We start from the raw sequence: 15,856 nt of genomic DNA on the forward strand, positions 1-15,856 counted from the left end.
ACTTGACCACTGCTCAGTAAATGAATACGGAATTCAAAGAGCCATTATGATGTAAGACATCATGAAAGAGAAGCAGTGTTTAGGATGGCAACCAACCAATCAAAAGTATTGAACAACTTAGTAACAGCTTGAATTGGATGACTGAGGACCTCAGTGCAGCGGAGACTGTACTCCTTGCTTAAATAGCATCACTGTCACTTCAACCGATGTAATTGTATAGAAGAACAGCTTTGTGTATATTCTCACTTTATTTAAATATTGTGTGGTTTTTCAGTTTGCCATTTACTTGTTTGGTCTAGAAACAAGAACAAAAAAACGTTCAGTTTATTAAAAGAGGAAAAACAAGTGGCTCTTTGCAGACAGTACCAAGTGTGATTACATTTATTATTATTATTATTATTATTATTATTATTATTATACAGGGCTAAATCAAGCATATTTGAACAAACATTCTGAGGTACATTTTTGAAAACTCCTTTTCTGAGGCAGACAAAAACTTATTCTAGCACGGCGACACATCTGTCCGACTGTTACCCTGAAAGGGAATTGTTAATAAAAATGTCACTGCTGCAAAGCACAACATGACCCTGATAAATAATGCTGCATATTCAGAGAGTCCATTGAATAGTTGATCAGTACCCAAATCTCAGTAATTGCATGAGTGAGTTCTAAGATTTCTTTCTCTCTGCCGTTTGCGCCAGCTCCATGTCACAGAAGCTCAATGAGACTCAGAAAAAGAGGCTGAGGCAGAGACCTGACCGATTCTATGTTGCTTCGAGCTGGTCAACAAAAGAGGTTGTGAATCCCTTAATGTACCTCAAAATGAGAAATTGCAGTTCATTTTTCATGTGTGACCACAGCTTCTGGAGCAACACAGATCTACACAGCCTTAGCAACCTCTGTGCTGTTGTTCAGTGGAGCACAGAGATGGTTGACCATCAAAACGGGGCCATTTCGTCTCTGCTGTAGCCATTTGTTAGTAAACTAGTTCCAGTGTGATTCAGACCAGAAATGTGAAGTCAGAGATTCTCAGCACGAGAGCCAGCATCAGTGTCAGTTCTGCAGTTCGACCACAGTGTGGCATGGTTTCCTTCAGCTTCAGCCGGTGGGGGCTCAGCAGCCAGTTGGTCACAGTGGAAGGCACATTCAGGATGGCTCAGGAGCCAACAGGCACGTTATCCAGACAGGGTGTCTGTGTGTTAGATTTTGGGTCTCCAACCCTGTATGAACTGCGTGATCTTGGTCACATGGAGACGGCTCAGGTGGAAGTCATGTGACAGGATGTCCTCATTCAGCTGCACCAGGAGGCTGCCATCAATTCGCTCTCGCTGGAACACGGCCACCGCCGCCTCCGACAGGCCGATGAACCGCAGGCAGGCCGACACCTCCTCCAGGGACAGTGCCGAGAGGTCAGCCGGAGGTCGCCAGGTGGGGTCAGGGGCCGGGGACGCACCCTCGGTGGACGCCCCGCCTCCCTCTGCACCCCTGGAGGAATCTGTTGCTGGATTGGTAGCGGGCTCAGGTGAGGGGCAAGGGGACTGGCGGTTGAAGGGGTTCAGTGCCCCAAAGGGAGCAAACCGGCTTTGTGGGGGGGGTGGCCTGAGCCGAGGTCCGGAGGAAGTGAAGGAATCCGCCCATGGCTCTGCCCAGGTGGCCTGCGCAGGCTGAGGATTGGCTGGATTGTCTGCGGAAAGTGGCCCAGGACTAGCAGGGTTTGGAGCAGGGCAGTCTGCCCAGGAGCAAGGGTAACAGTAGAGGGAGGTGTCCGGAGACGGTGAACAGCTGAGGCAGAGCAGGAGGAAGTGACATTAGTTCCAGAGACAAGGCACTTGAAAATTTTGTGACAAATCTTAATTTCAACAATATCAATTGACCTATTATGGGCATTTTTAGAGGTGCTGTTCACATTCTGGCAGCTCTATGTTAGTTTTTATAAATGAGAATTGAGAAAAGTCCTATTTGTGGCCCCTCGCTTCAACCCTGTCTGAAACAAGCCGTTTTAGATTCTGTCTCTTTATACCCTCATTTATACCCGAAAGCCCACTTTGAAGAACACCTTTATGAACTACTCTTTGGGCAGCACTTGTACAGCAGCCACATAATATCAGCAGGTGATCCTGTGTCCATTATTAAAATAATAATGTCGAGATGACATCAGCTTGTGCCAACTGAGCATCAGCAGTCTGAAAACATGAGCTTTCTTCTCAAAAGGAGAAACATAAAATGCGAGATGACCTCATAAGTTGACACTTGTGCCATGACATGGATTGTAATCTGTTGTCACAACCGCTTACAAATAGAAGAAAAACAGCAAATTGTCGAAAATCTGTAATATCTGACAAAATATTGTTTTCTTTATAGGAGTTGCAGCTTGAACAGATCGTACACTATGTTTTACATTTGAAAATAGCCAGAAGCATTTACTTCGCTGACCCAATATTGGAGATCATGCTCTATGATATGAAGCGCCATAGAAGCTGCTAAATGGAGGTTTTCTTCAGTGATTTCTTAGGAAATATTTACAAGGTCACAATGTACTTTAGGGAATGTATTTGTTATTTTTTCTCTTCATACATGATTTATAAAACACCAAGTTCAAGTTTCCCGTCAACAGTGGAGCCAGAAACAGGGTGCCAATCCCTTCAGATACTGCACTGCCGTAATATAATTACAAATAAAAGCAATAAATTGTTTAGGTTGTTACATATGTTGTGTGAACACAGCCTTATATACATTTGCTGTACCTGTCCTGCAGTCCAGATGAATAGAAGGAGAGGTTTGGTCTTGGGGAGGTGGAGGTTTTGGGAAAACGTGGAGGCACAGGAGGGCTGGGAGCCGGACTGGAGATGGAGCCTCCTTTGGAGCAGCGCGGGGGAACCGGAGGGGCGATCAAGTAGCGGCACTCCTCCCTCACCTATACACACAAACCACACGGCGTATACACAACAGCAAAAAAAAAAAAAAGTTAACTTGTGAAACTTAACTCCTCAGGAGGCCTTATTGAGAGTATGTGTGTTCCGCTTGGTAAATGTCAAACTCTGTGACCTTTACACCTCAAACAAACTCCCTTACACACAGCAGCGGCTTTTTCAACACACATGCACGCACACACACACACACACGCAGGGCGTCTTGGCAGGCTAAATATCAGGGAATAAAGAACGTGTCGTGCGACAGGGTATAATCTACTTGAGCAGATATCAACACCCACCCAAACTTTTCTCAATTGCTGCCCTCACTTTGACAGAAAAATGTTAATTGTACGACACAAAGGCGTGATAATGTGACCCTTCCAAACAACATACATGAGACCATATGTACACTGATGCTCGGGAACAACCTTAAAACATCAACTAAAAAACAACCAAAAAAAGCCTATTTTCAACCTGGCATTGATAATCTCTTTTAAACACAAGCCGGAAAAGAATTTATTATTTTTTTTCCTGCACGTACTGATCATTTAACAGCTTTCGATTGAAAACGAATAAGATTTATAAGGGATGAACAGGCGACCTGTCCGGGGGTACCCTGCCTTGGATCACAGCTCGTTAGGAACAGCTCCAGCGCCCAGCAACACCCGTGAATAGACAAAGAGACGTAGAAGATGGATGGCTGGGTGGTTGGGGTGTTGAGTATAAGCTTTGACGTCAGCCCCTGCAGTTGTTATCAAAACAGGAACTGTTGAAACCATGAAAAGTATTTATAACAATCACTATGTTTATATACTACTAATATTTTAACGTCCACTATGATTGTAAAGTTAAAGAAAATTTGTTTACATTTTTGTTTCAAACAGTGCCTCAATATGGTTCTAAGTGTATAAATCAATATATGTAACGAATGCTTTGAGAAGAACAATCTTATCAATATTACTTTTATTTACTTCTTATTCAGGATTTATTGTGTTAATTTGAATCCACGAGAGTATTTTAATGTTATGGGTCTGGTTTCTCGACTGCAAAAAAGGAAATCTTAAACTTGTGCTAATCTTAAAAGCGTTTTTTACTGAGAATGTGTTTGGTCTCTTCCTATTCGGGCTCCACCAAGTGGATCATGTGGACTCCGTATAGTAAATGTTGTGAAGCTCGATGCCCTTCCTCAGGCAACCTGAGAAGTTAAGGGTGAAGATCCGAGCTCAGAGACCCACAGCAGTGACCCGTCGCATTCGGATTTAAAACCAGCAAACGTCTGACGCAGGCTTGACCACGAGTGGCACATTTTGCCAAAAATAATGCCTGGATGATAAAATATGTTATTACACACACCTGCAGCAATGCACTGCTGTCAGTTTTTTTTTTAACACGACACCTGATCACATTTTCAATAAATGCTCGCCATGTCTGCACTTAACATGCAAGATGAATAACTGTGTAGTGAGCCAAAACATTGAAAATTGCATTTTGAAAATTTTAGACCCATCTTAACATATTAATATGGTTTTATAGTTTTCATGCTGTGGGGATGAATAAGCCAATTGAAATTCGAGTATTGGTCAGCAGCAGCTCAAAAAGTTAAATGGCTGACTGTTTCTGGCTACTGCAACTTTAGAAACCCCCATTTTTCATAAAAATAAATAGCTTTTAAACTAAATTAAACTGAATGCTTATGTGGTTTCGAGTGCTGTTTGGACAAAAATGACAAAATAACATGACATGTTTAAAAATAAACACATTCAATTCTCAGAATAAATGGCAACTAATATCATTAATTATTTAAGTGGATGACAATTTAAAAAAAATCCCTTACAACAAACCAAGTCTTCGAATATATTCCTCATTATTAGGAATGTTTTTCCTGCTGCTTTTTGTCCAATGAAGTCAATGCTAATTTTGTCAAATCTAGAAACAATAAAAACCCCATCACTATTATACTCAAATACCCATGAGAATAGATTGGCTCTGTGGAGTTCATTGAATTATTGTATACATGTTTCCTGTTCACTGGTTCCTGTTGAGCAGGCCCTTGACCACAGGCGACACAGTGACATGCCAGCACATGGGCATGTATGTTTTGATGTGTTGTAGTCGTAGGGGCGTTGTATGGCTGCCTTTCCAGGAAGTCACTGTGTATTTGTGTATGTCAGTGAGGTTTAAAAGCTGCTATGTATGAATAATTCAAGCCAGGCATCCTGACTTTTAATAGCCGGATGCTGTTGCGGACAGATAAGAGTGATGAGAGACACATGGACGAAGGTAAGAACAAGAGGTGAGGACTGAAACTCACAGCATCAGATTTTGGAGGTACAGGTGGCGGGGTAGACACTCTTGCCACCACCGTACCCACAGAACCGTCCAAAGAAGATGACGAATGGAAGGATATGAGGTTCGGCTCCTTTCCCAAGCTCTCTGGGTTCTGATTGGTCCAAAGTTCCTCGTAAGGAATTTCCTCACTGGTCCTCATTTCGGCCTCAGTCCACTCAGGAGTCACATATTCCCTCTCTTCACCCGGCCCCTCGCCGAGGCGCTCTCCGAGCGAGTCCCTACAGCGCTGCGATACGCTGTCCGACACCCCACCAACATACCCGCACATTGAGAGGCGCTGCAGAGCTGGTGCCAGCGAGTCCTGACCCGACACACACATGCGAGAGCGCCGTGGGCTCACGCACTCCTCCGTCATACACTCCAACTCTGGCCGGGTTTCTCTAACAGCACGAGAGTAGGCGTCTGGGTCAAACGCGTGTCTGAGAAGGAGGCTCTCCAGCGCTGCTGTGTGGACAGAGGCCTCGGCGACGTTAAACCGGGGCATGCAGCGCAGCAACAGGAAGTGGGAGGGTGAGACTTCCTGTCTGCGGAGCACCATGCAGAGCACCACCGTCTTGCTGACGATGTTCAGCAGCTTGTAGCGATGGCCCTCCCGCACAGCGTGACGGTCGTAGGGGTTCCGTGGCGGCCGTGAAGGAACAGACACATTGACGGGCAGGCGGACTCTCTCAATGATGCTGCGTACTGTGTGCTCCCCTCCCAGCATGCCTTGCTCCAGAGGGGAGCGAGTGCAGAAGCGTCCACGGCAGCCGAAGGGCAGGCTGACGCTCTGATTGGTGCGATGGTTCATACAGACAAGGCAGGGGGTTTTACCTGAGGAGACGAAGACAGTGAGGCGGGTAAATAAAGTGAATTATGTGAATACGTTGGACCAAAACAAAATCACTACCTTACAACGTGGGAGAAAGAAATGTGAAAGCCAAATCTCCTGTTTACAGAAAATACAGAATCACTGTTTCCTTTGTATATTCGCACACAGCAAGAGGGTAAAAGTTAAACAAACTGCAACTCTGCAAGAATCAGATGTAACTTTTTATAGCTAAAAAAATCTTGCTTTGTTTTTTTTTTATGGTAACCACCTTTCTTATCTTTTAAATCATCTGACCAATATAGCTTTAGCATTCAAGAGAATATATTCTGAATGTCAGTAATCTTGTCAACAATATGCCTTTTTTTGCTCTCATTTGCATAACTATAAAAAAAAAAAAGTTGTGTTTTTTTTTGTAGGACTTTAAGGTCAACGGGTTGCCTTTACTTACTTCTTGGAGTCTTTCCGAGGCGTCTCAGGAGTGCAGTCAGCCCCGTCTTTTCCTTTGAGGGCGTGGCACAGAGAAGTTCCGCCTTCCCCATGAGTGACAGCTCATCTCCAGCCTGCAGAGTGAAGCTATAGGGCTCGCTGTCCTCACTGAACTCCCCTGAAACCACCTGCAGCACACGCATGCTCAAAATGTACGCGTGATACTTCCAAGTTTGTAGATTATTTTATACTGTAAACTAAAACATTCTCAAGTAGGTCAGACTAGGACGCCATCCCTGTAATTCAGTAAATGAGTTTTGTGCAAAATTCAGCGGAAACTCTGGTATATAGATGAGACTATGAGGAATTCTCCTACACCTCCGTAGCAAATTACTCCCTAAACATAAGTGCTACTGTTGTCTGATGCCGTCTATATTCCTTTGATACGCCTTTTAGCACTCCCAACAAGCACATGAAGGTAAAGAGCCCAATGTTTAAGCCATTTGAGTCTCAATGATAGAACTTGTTATAGAGTGTAAATCTCTATAATTGTTATTTTTTTGTTGATGTGTATAAGTGGAGTTAGAGGTTGATGTGCTCGTCACAGTAAATTCAAGTTTTTGTTTCATTCTTTTGGTGGGAGTAATACATCAAAGCTCTGTAAATATTGTGTATGTAAAGGGTACGTTTGGAGTTTAGAGATTTCATGTTATGTGGACTTGAACACTGGCAGTCAGATGTCGCACTGGTAAAAGAAATTGTGGATATAATAGAATCTCACTGGAAGATTGACGAGATTGTGTGCCTTAAAATAACCATGTTCTGACCTTGACACTGAAAGTGATTGTCTCCATGACAAAGACCCGGTCAGGGAAGACTCCAGCGACTTCCTCCACACTGGAGAAATACTGAACTGGATCCCGGACGTCCCGGTCTTCATCCAACAACTTGAATTTGCCTGCAAGGGGGACAAGGGTGACCGTGAAGGAATGACGGACGACAGAAGACAAAGAAACAGAAAACAAAGTTGGTGAGAAGGTTTTATTCAGCCCTTATATTTACATTTCTGACTGGCCACCGTATCGCTATGGGACTGCACATACATCCACAGTCAGACGCCCTGTTTGTACGAGAGGAAAACAAAGACACCTCAGTGACCTTTGACCCGGCACCAGCGCTTGGCCAATCGACAGTCGACAGGGTTGGCATAGCAACCAATAAAAGACCCCCATTCTCACGCAGAGCAGAGACACATCCCCATGGAGACACACACACAGTCACACATGCACACATACACAACTCTCCCTCTTTCCAACCCTCTTTTTCCTTTGCTCATCTCCTGCTCACCCCCCACACCCCCACCCCCCGATCTTCTTTACCAGGTTAACGGACTAATAACTACCATGCTAACAACTATAATGCTTCACAGATCCTCCTTGTCAAAGAGTGAAAGGAAAAGAGGGATAAGAAAGTTTTTATGTCCGAGAGGAAGAAGGGAATAGCAAACTTCACCATCTAATCAATGCCAGCATCTCCCTCCTCCTCCTCCTCCTCCTCCTCCTCCTCCTCTCTCGCCACCTCTTGCTCCACCACCACCAGCTCCTTACAATTCAAACTGAGCTCCCAGGATAGCTTCCACACACCAAACAATATGACCAAATGCTACTTTTTAAACACAACCCACCAACCTCCCTTCCCCTTAAAACATGCCAGACTGGCTCCATCATGGGAAGGAAAAGGTTTGAATAAAACAGGGTTTTGGCACCAAGCTTAAACAATTTTAACTCATTCCTACAAGTTGTGCTAAGCGGATTATTCGATTAGTAGAAAGACTACAAAAATTACCCCCAATTGCCAGAAACAAAAGAACTGGCACTAGTTTGACGAGCAGCTATTGCGGTGTGGTCAATAGAATCAGGCATTAAATGTTCAAATGCAAACGCATCAGGCTTTTGGCTGCTTGCTCCACATTGCAAGGGTGGCTGTGGCGCCACTCGCTTCCCATTCATGATGAGGGATCATTCAGCTTTTTATCCTCTACGCCCCGGTCATCCCCGTCCCTCACTGACGGGCAGAGGAGGATTCACACAGACGGGGAGGAGGAGGAGGAGGAGGAGGAGGAGGAGGAGGGGTGGCATCCTGCTGTCCATCCCCAGGGGTAAACCTATATTGCTCTCATCCGAAGCTTATTTAGACTTCCTGTGTGAGGTCATCATACAGACATGAGCTCATCATTGGCGAGGTCTTCTGATTCCACACCTGCCGTAGGGCTGGAGATACAAAGATCGTCTTAAAAGTGTGCATTACTTTAGGATTTAAACTTGCATTTTCAAACCCGTATGGCATGCATCATTAAATAAATAAGATGCCGGGCCGATTTATTGCGAAAGGAAGATAACTGCCCAGAGACACATCATTTCTACTGTCGGATAAACAACTGAAAGCACTGAAAGCTGTGCAGACAAGGCTGTAACCAGGGTTTCCAAGAGTCCCGTTTTCATTGTTGCGAAAGGACTGCACACAAGTATTCAAACCCCCCCCCACACACACACACACACACAAAGCAGTCAAACTTAACAAAAAAATTTTTTTACAAGAAATGTATGTGGTTGGCTTTTCTGCACATCCAGAAGTTGGGATTTTTCTCTGATTCACACTGATGAATTGACTTGTCACAACAATGGTGCTGAACGCCAAATGTAGATGATGTTGATGGAAAAAGGGGAAACCATTGAGCTCCAGTTTGCTTGATCATTTCTATTTTACTAAGCAAAGCCAGTTATATTTTTGTCACTGCACAGCTTGACGTGAAAAGCTATACTCTCATTGTGTAGAATATTGTGGCAGTACCTCTCACACGAGCCTGCTGCGGTTTCTAAAAGATTGGTTCTCAAATTCTTTTGACAGTGGGCATGTGGGAAATCAGACTGCGAGCGCTCAAATCTCAACCGATGCTGCCAACCAAAATGTCTGACCTGCCAGAACTACATCTGATCATCCGACAGCCTGATTGCTGATCATTCAGGAAATGAATCAGAGGTTGTGAACCCTGTAAAACTGCACATCAAACTTGTCCAGATCCTGAAATTTACCGATTCCAGTATCATTCGCGTGGCACTCGAGATACTTCATAGAAACTTAGATACTCAATTAAAAAAAGTCTAATAAGTTTTCCATACTGATGCAAAACTCTAAAAACCCTAAGCAGTGATTTACACTTCTACAATTTTTTGTCACATAAAGGCAATTTTCGGTGTGTGTTTTGGAAGGCCCCTTCTTACTGAACTGTGGTGCCTCTGAAGGTTCACCTCAATGCAGTCGGTTTCATTATGATTTTTTATCACTATCTAAACACACCTGGCTTCATGGCACCACGCAACCGTGACCTAGATGAAGTGGGTAAAGACCATGTTTGGATAAATGAAATACACATCCTCTTGTCTTGATTATAAATGTAGGCAACACAGCCTGTCACGTACTTCCATTATGAATTACTGAAATATCACAATGACAACCCCCCCACCCCCACCCCCTCCTGACCAAATCGTCTTTCATTCTTCCGAAAAGGAGCCTGAGAGGCGGCAGTATATGAGGTGACATCAGCGCTCCATCAGAGGAGGAAGCGGTGGAGGGCAGGCATTAAGATCCAGTTACACAGCGAATAATGTGACTGGGCTGAAAGTCGGAACAATGGGGTTGTGGGGATGAGCTCCGGTGAGATCATACCGACTAGACTCATTCAGCAGGAAGCCCATGAGTCAATGGACAAGAGGAGTCAGTGAAGGTCACGTGGTTGGATTGATGTGCGAGTGTAAGTGGCGGCTTGTTTTCAAATGGATGTAATTAAGGTAGTTGAAATCATCTTAATCAAAGCTGCTCAATCACCTGTTGTGTATCAGCATGTTTCGGCTCTTATCTGAAGCTATACAACAATTATATAAGTGTTTGAACTCAAGGCAGCGCTGTGCTGTTTGACCAACCTAAAATGTTAGAGATGTCTTTCATGCGTCACGTCATACACAAGTCCCAAGAACTCATTGCGTCATTCTGAGTACAGTGAGAGAATTTGGGATTTCCGCAACAATTCCTGCACATTGGAAGACGGTTTGGGTGCACAGCTTGATTTGCACTAGTTGGCTCCTAAATGGCCAACTGTGTGTTAAGTGCCTCTTGAGAGCAAGCTCATTGTGCAGCGGTAAACTATCCTAAATTATTAGCAGCTCTTGGGACAACACTGTGCTTTCCCCAGGAATGGAGTTGTGTGCCAAATACATAGAAGAAAAACACAAGACTTAATAACTGATGTAGGAGTTTGAAATGCAAGCAGCCAGTGGAAAATTACATTGGAAAACACAAGTCATGACTTGACAAAGAAAGATATCAGTTAACAATTGTGAAGTTCAAACCCACACGCCTGCTTGATGTAAAACACATGACCTACTTGACTCTTCTAATTAGCATCAGTCATAGATTATCACACACTTTTATGTGTAAACTTTCATTTCAATGGGGCTAAACTAATTTAGGAGTTATTATATCATTTATTTGTGAGATGTACAAGTCTAATTGTGTTGTATAACATTTCACAAATCAAAAAGTACACCGAGCAGTGACTTTGAGTGTGTTGTTACACTTTTAAAGTGTAAACGTTTGTTGAGCAAACAATCAAAAACTATCTTTATACAAGTTTCAAACCACATTTTTGAAAAAGTCAGCATTAGTTGCCACAAACAGTAAAATTAACTTTGCTGCTACTCTCACAGAAATATGAACACCGCTCCAAAAATAGAATGGAAAGTTCTATAGAAATGGAAAGTTTTGACAGAAATGTGCACATATATTCATCTCGAGGAAACTAAGACTGGTATTAGAATGTGGACTATATATTTTTCATTTATTCAATAATTTCTGTCCCCACGACTGTGTCAAAAAGCAGCACACATCATGTGTGTGTCCATGTTTGCATGCGAGCTCACCCTGGTATTGCAGAGGGATGTCGATTTTAGGCCCAATTACGTAGTGTCCTTCCTCTAAGCTGTGTGCCGTCACTGTGGTCCACTGCCGGCAGGAGTGTAAGAGCACCACATCCTCCTCCGCCAGACCCTCCACACATTCACCTGCAACACACAGACACGGGTTAGAGATCAAGAAATAGTATGGCAGCCTCGGGGGGTTGATGTACCTACTGGTTGTTTTTTAAATTTAATTTCTCTGGTCATATAAAGTAGCTTGGCAACGGCAAACACAAACACCCTCACACACATGCACACACAAGCACTCAGGATTCACTGTTCATAATTACCACCATCAGTGACGGTTCACCACCCCTAACCTACTCATCAGTGCCCGGTCTGCAACTGGCAACCTACTATTACACAGCCCCCATACACACACACACACACACACACACACACATGCACTCAAAAACAGCTCCACCGCTTTCACAAGAGCTCACCAGCATTGATTTCTGCTGATAACACGGTGGTACAACTCAATCTCACCAAACACAGCTGTTTCTCTCCAGCCACAATCATGCTGAGCGATATGTGTGAATATACAGTACGCACAGGGCAGACGGCAAGGCATACAAAGAGAAAATAAAGTAAATACATGACCTGTTGGACAGATAATCAGCAACAAAAGATTCAGTTTCATTGTCAAGATTTTCGCGCACAAAACTACTCATTTATCACAGGTCTGTAAGCTTACAGGCCTGCGCAACAAAGCGTTAAGTTCTTTATTTGATCATTTCTCTGAAATTATAAAATTGTATGCATTTGTCAAGGTTATAAGAGAAAGACACGCTTGTTGGTAGATAATCCCCAGTTTCTATATGGACAACCATAATTGTGTTGTACAAATGATCAAAAAGCAGTGTTTAATTAGTTACTGGATTTATTTGATGGAATAATAACTGCGGTGTTACTTTGTCTCCTTCACACATCTTCATAACACGCAGGTACAATTATAGTGTTGCTCGCTGGGCTGTCAACACTGTGGGTCGGTGTCAGGACTGATTCACTCTTTATGTTTTGCTGAAGTTAGGATGACATTCCTCACGATTTATATCATGATGCTGGCTGGAAGACAGTCAGTTCAGGATTGATGAGGCGCTCCCCTCTAGTGTGATAGAGTAAATTTCAATGGATAAAGCCGACTGATACCTGAAGCAGGACAGCGAGAGACGGCAGCTTTGCAGAATTCCAGCTGAAAAAAGTACTTGTGACCAATTGCATCTTAGTCACTTATTGAATTACTAGTGGAGTGAAACAGTGCAACTGTACTTCACAATGGGTTATTCACTACATGGACCATACTGGAGTTAACATTGAGTGACAAGGTTCCCTTTTAAAGTTTTATCAGAGTTGAGATGGTGTTCAAAGCAAATGAGAAAATTAGTTTAGTTGTGGTTCTGACCTGCTGTGTAAAACAGGTTGTTTTTTGTTGTTGTTTTTTTAAACAGATATAATGAGAGATCAAGAGATGAATATAACCGAAAGATTAGAATGGGCTACATACATTTTTTATAAATTGATCTCATGGAAAGGCAGCAAAAAAGTAAATTAGCAGGAATAATCTTTCTATTTCTGAACATGAGCATGGCAGAAATAGAAGCTCGAGTTATTCAATAAGTTGTTTGTTTTTACATTACTGTAAGCTTGGGAAATGATTTGATTCGATTAAAGTTTGTGCTTTCAAAAAAAAACACCACTATCTTAAAGTGGTGCAATACTCCAAAATGTTTGAACAATTTTATAAAGACTATTAGATTTATTAAAAAAAAAGTTTTGCTGTTGTCATACCAATATTAATATAATAAACCACGCCACCACTTACAAGTGCCAACCTATTTTGTTTTATTTTTTTATTTTTTTTTACAAACTGTTGATTTATATAAATATTGTTCCTGTCTTTAATATGTATGTTAACCGAGTGATCCCCACTACAAACGCTTTGATGATTTCAAACAGAAATTTACAATATTTTAGTAAAGGCTGTGTCGGATCACATTAGATCTTCATTTGTATGCCTAATAAAGTTGCCAGTGAATGTGCAGGCTCCTTTGTGTAGCTTTGTGTACTTGTTACCATGCAATCACTTAGGCTACTATTTAATTTGACAGCAAACAATCTGGAAAATTCTTATTGCAGCATATCAGGAAAATCCCCATGATAATGAACGGCATCCTTACGCGCACGCAGACACTTTTTCCATTCAAATTCACTGTTGTTTGTTGCTGTTTCTATGAAAAAGTAGGAGAAAAAGCTCACTTGGTGTCATCGAGCCCTGTTGTAAATAACTAACTACCATCTGGGTTGACTGGCTATGCAAACAAGGAGGCATCTGTGGGGGTAACTACAGTGCAGTTAATAAACACCTACGGGTTTCCACCCCCCCACCCCTGTAAAGACGCGCACAGGCGCGTCGCCTAAAGTAAGGTGCGTAATTTTCCGGCACCGTGACACTAAAGGGGTGCGCGCTTTTTGTGCACTAAAAGTTGGGAGGTGTTCCTTCTCATTGGTGCTCGTTGGTATTCACCACATTCACCGACAGATTACAGCATTTACATATGAAAAGAATTGAGCAGCACTTCAGCAGCACAACAGACACTTTGTGGCTTTCAGGGCCTCGCTGGACTGGAACAACTTTGGCCATGACACCCGTCGCCCGTTCCTAAAGTCCAGACCGCGAGATGTGGCGAAGCAGAGCGTCATGATGGCAGCACAGCGTGCGAGCAACACACAGAGAAGTCAACTTCAATACTGTATGAAATCTTTCTGCGGGGAATCAGTGGAGTCCGTGTTAAAGTAAAGGGGATTATGTCCGCGTTTAACTGCGGCACTGAAGTCAAAACAGCAACATTTGACCTGAACAACCGCGGATATGGTGCCAGAATGGAGTCAAAATAAGAGCTCAGCAAGTTACACCAAGTACTGTGAAAACACCATTGGTCGTGTGTTTGTATCTGGATGGTTTTATGTCGATATCTCATTTGTGTACCAAAAACATGTAAAGGGTTTAATATTTTTGCACCTGTCAAGAAAAAAGGAAACATGTTGATTTAAAAGCAAAGGGGAAATCAGATTAAAACCATCAAACTAATTTAATTGCGCTAAGGATAACATCTTAACATCTTAACATTATGATCCTTGAAATAAGCAGTCTGAGAAAGGTCCTCTACCCAAGATAAAACGTGTTCATGCAATTCTTTTTCTGATTCTTCGATTATGCGCTTGTTTTGATGCAACTTAAAAAAAGAAGAGCATGATGGGTTTTGAAGTTATTTAATTGAAATAGATGCAATATGTTTAAAGTGTTTCCTTTAGTTTGATGTGGAATGCTGGTTACTCTTATTATTGATAAGTAATAATCTGCAAAAAGTTGGTGACTACATTGTTGTGGTTGCCCCCGACAACCTACATTTGGTGCAAGATGACATTAAGCTATTGGCTGTTTTACTTTGAAAGGTCACAGTGGAAGAATGGTTTATTTATTCAGGACTCTTGACATAAAAAACTAAACTAAACTGGAGCTTCTTTTTTTTTAAGTACATTTCTGCACTTGTTCTCAGAAGCCTGCATAGTTATTCTCAGAAATACACGGTGTAGTGTAGAGTGCAACTTTCCGCATGTTTCCCTGTTCAACCACATCCATCATGACGACTGTCACGTTTTTCCTCCTCAGACACATGAAGCCTCGCAGTTGGAGAAGATTACTTGAGATGAAAAAAAAGTTTGTTGGCGTTGGTGAGCGCGGTGCGGCCACCTGGAGGAGGCTCGGCCCGTGCGTCTTACCGTGCGCCAGGCGGACCAGGGTGGGCAGACGGAACTTGCTGACCACCGCGTCCAGCGGCAGCGCCAACGGGCTCCAAGTGATCTCCGACAGGCTCGCCGACAACTTCTCCATCCTCCCGGGTCATCACGGTACCGGAGATAACGGTGACGGTGAGGGCCAAGAGGGTGAGGGGCACGGCGGTGGCGAGGTGCAGGAGGGCGAGGGGGACGGCGGCGGTATGATGGAAAAGAGTTTCGCCATGTTTGAAATGTAGAAGAGAGAGAGCGCAGTCACACTGTCGGTGCGGAGCGCAGGAGGGAGGGAGCGCGAGCCCTCTGCCGTGCACGCTCCCCTTCTGTCATCCAGTGTTTGCGCGCCCACACATACACCCACACACACGCACACACACACACACACACACTTTGCCCCCTCTCATGTGTGTCACTGAATTGGCCAAAATAAACACAACACATCTATAATCCATCTTCTGAAGTGCTTTGTTCAAGTTAGGGTTGGAAAGGGCTGGAGCTAATCGCACGCGCTCTCTCTCCGAGAGCTAGGTAAAGAGTCACCAGTTGTCCTC

The 15,856-nt window shown here is 43.4% G+C and overlaps 1 protein-coding gene across 1 annotated transcript; it reads right to left on the bottom strand.

Annotated features, from left to right (window-relative positions):
- Positions 1-1,086: 1,086 nt before the first annotated feature.
- Positions 1,087-15,405, bottom strand: gareml (GRB2 associated, regulator of MAPK1-like; the record flags this gene model as incomplete). Its single annotated transcript, XM_080491199.1, has 7 exons — positions 1,087-1,782; positions 2,745-2,914; positions 5,224-6,074; positions 6,521-6,686; positions 7,326-7,456; positions 11,475-11,615; positions 15,294-15,405. 7 exons carry the CDS (start codon positions 15,403-15,405, stop codon positions 1,200-1,202), a joined length of 2,154 nt encoding a protein of 717 aa, XP_080347325.1. The 3' UTR covers positions 1,087-1,199.
- Positions 15,406-15,856: the final 451 nt, after the last annotated feature.

The sequence above is a fragment of the Lipophrys pholis genome (assembly GCF_963383615.2).
Source record: "Lipophrys pholis genome assembly, chromosome: 21".
Classification (NCBI taxonomy): Eukaryota; Metazoa; Chordata; class Actinopteri; order Blenniiformes; family Blenniidae; genus Lipophrys; species Lipophrys pholis.